At 36.5% G+C, this 2,904-nt stretch overlaps 1 protein-coding gene across 1 annotated transcript in view; it reads left to right on the forward strand.

Moving 5' to 3' along the window:
• The first annotated feature begins 718 nt into the window (after positions 1-718).
• Positions 719-2,904, forward strand: part of LOC105627511 (reversion-inducing cysteine-rich protein with Kazal motifs) — a 17,030-nt gene continuing 14,844 nt past the window's right edge. Inside the window, exon 1 of the mRNA XM_012208791.1 lies at positions 719-806. Within this exon, the coding sequence (XP_012064181.1) occupies positions 719-806 (88 nt within the window). The remainder of the gene's footprint in view (positions 807-2,904) is intronic.

Raw genomic sequence — 2,904 nt, forward strand, 5'->3', positions numbered from 1 at the left:
CTTCTCTCTCTCTCTCTCTCTCTCTCTCTCTCTCTCTCTCTCTCTTTCTCGCTCGCATCCCCGGATTTTGCTACTTGCGCGCGTAACAAAGAACTTACCACGGGAACTCGCGGTTAAAGGAACGCCGGCCGGAAAGACGAAAGAAAGGGAAAAAAATGCGTCGGGATATCGTGTGGGTATACGGTCGAAGATGTCACAATAGCGGGTTGCACCGCATGATACGCGCCACGCGTCTCTTCCCACCCACACACGCAATTCCTCTCTCGCCGTCCCTCTCTCGCACGCAACGTTCGTCCTCTTACCCGTCTTCGTCGAGACCTGGGTCCCTCTCCGACACTCCGGGGAGCCTCGGTTCTCTATTCCTCGTTTCTTCCTCTCACCCACTCACTCAGTAAAAAGCTCAACTCGTGACTCGTAAGTGCTCACGAAAAGCTCAGTCGCTCGCGAGCTGCGTTCGAGTGTGCATCTCTGTTCTGTGCGAGTGCCATGCGTGTCTCGTCTCGACATGTGACTCCTCCGCATCCGTGAGGCTGCCTGATATCTTCTTCTTCTTCTTCTTCCCTCTCCTCCTCCTCCTCCTCCTCCTCTTCCTCTTTTTCTTTTCTTTGATTTTCTTTCAATTCTCACGGTGAAACACGCGTGCGTACGCAAGTGGTGAGATGAGGTGAACGCGCGCGTCGTTACGCAGGAAAGAAGGGTGTCTTTGCACGTATCGAAAATGCACCACTTGACGATGCTGATGATAACAGCAGTCACGATGATCTTTGCGTCGGTCGCTGGCAATCCCTTTCTTAACGCAGCGCAAGGTAAATAATCTTATATCTTTTTTCTACGCGGGACTTATAAAAAGACAGGCGAATCGGAATAGATTGAAAGAATGATGAATTTATTTTTGTGTGATATGAATGAATGAGTTAAAATTACGAAAAATCGAATCCCATGTGATCGAATAAATAAATTATTTGATAACGATTTCATTCCCTCCGCGAAACTCCTAATTTTAATTTAATTAATTAATTATAATTCTGGTTTTGTGTGTGAATATACGCGCTCTATCATTTCTAGAGTTTGCTTATCGAAATTATCATAATTTATAGTTACTAGCAAATATTTTAATTATACAGAGTTGATACCAAAATTTATAACATAGTTATGTTGGATCTGTAAAATCCATTTAAATGTTAATTAAAAGACACAAATTAAGAAATCAGAATGACATAATTAATGCAAGAAAAGAATAAATATATTTTAATAATTAAATGTATTTTAATAAGGATAATTCAAATTTGTAGATGTATATAAAGAAAATTGAACTATTTGACATTTTCGACAAAAACCTGGTATCATCAATGCAAGATTAACTTTAATCTCAGTTGAATTTACTCTTCATCTTTTTCTAATTCTTAAAAAAAGATCAACAGTAAGTTAAATCGAGATTAAAGTTAATCTTACTTTGGTGGTACTTACTTTGGAACTGGACCAAAGAGATTTATACTTGAATGGATCCAATAAATTCGCCCTCAGTTCCGGGAGGTTAAAATAGTGTGAATTATCGGCGATAGAACTGAAATCGATGGTTCCCGCCAAAAGTATCATCCGTAGTTTTTTTTCGATGGGCAGAAGGATTACGAATTATTTTAATATGCATTATCATGTATCATCCAGTTGTGTGTGTGTGTGAACCGCCGATTTTTTATAAGATCGGTCGGTACGATGTCGCTTCTACGCGCAAAAATACAAGCAAAAATACGAGCCCGGGACAGATTCATTGAACCCATTTCTCGCGAGAGTGTTCGTCATCGGATGGCAAGAAGATATCAACGACAACTTCCCGCCACATGTGTGCACGAGCCTCTGCTTCTCGTTCCTCTGACCTCTCCTGCGATCCCTTCCGTCGCGCTGATTTTTTTAGTGCACCCCGCCACCCGCATGGCGATTTTTAATGTCTCGCCTCGCTCGTCGTTAAAAACTCCTCCCTGACCGGGAAACGAGCGAACGGGAGACCCGAGAAAGGGTTTTTTTTTTATCACGATTCGAGCCGAGAGTTTCGAAAGTTCTCACGGATGATGCGGTAAAAAGTTTCGCTTCCTTCCGCGACAGTTACCCCTTTAAGATTCTTTCAGTCGATACTTAAAACAATTTATTTATATTTTTTCATTATATAAGGATAGATAATAGAGATGGGATTTTTTTGATTTGCATTGCAGTCATGATGCATATATTTCTATTCATTTTTTTTAACGAAAAAAAATGTTATGCATTGCGAGAATAATTGAGACTTATTTGCAGGATTGTGCGCGTTACCTAAAAAAAGTAATGCGTTACTGTTACTTTTTGAAAAAAGTAACTCGTTATCACTCATTAGCAATTTTAAAAATTAACTCGTTACCGTTACCATTACTTGAAAAATAACAGTTTTATTACTTTTTTTTATAATGCTAAAGTAAATTATTAGATTTTAAAATTAGCTGATAATTAATTTAATACTAAATGTGAAATAAAGCTTTTCTCTATATTAAATTTACCTATATTTTACTAATTCTTTATTTTACTTAAATAATATCGTTATTTTAATGTACTCATTTTTACAAGAATTTAGATTAAACAGATAATAGATTAAACATTATTTGTAAACGTTAATGTTCCTTAGTGGAAATAAATCAATGAAATCTTTATCAATAGACCCATTTTAGTATAATTCATAATAAAATAAGTTAATTGATAGAGATTTCAGCGATTTTCAGCGACTTCAACGATTTATTATTTCTATCAGAATTATTATTATGTGTATTTCAATATTTATTATCCATACCAAAAATTTACAGTATATATATATATATATATATATATATATATATATATATATATATATAGTATATATTATTACTTAGTAGACACTATAGT

This window comes from Atta cephalotes, assembly GCF_000143395.1.
Source record: "Atta cephalotes unplaced genomic scaffold scaffold00009, whole genome shotgun sequence".
NCBI classification, from domain to species: domain Eukaryota; kingdom Metazoa; phylum Arthropoda; class Insecta; order Hymenoptera; family Formicidae; genus Atta; species Atta cephalotes.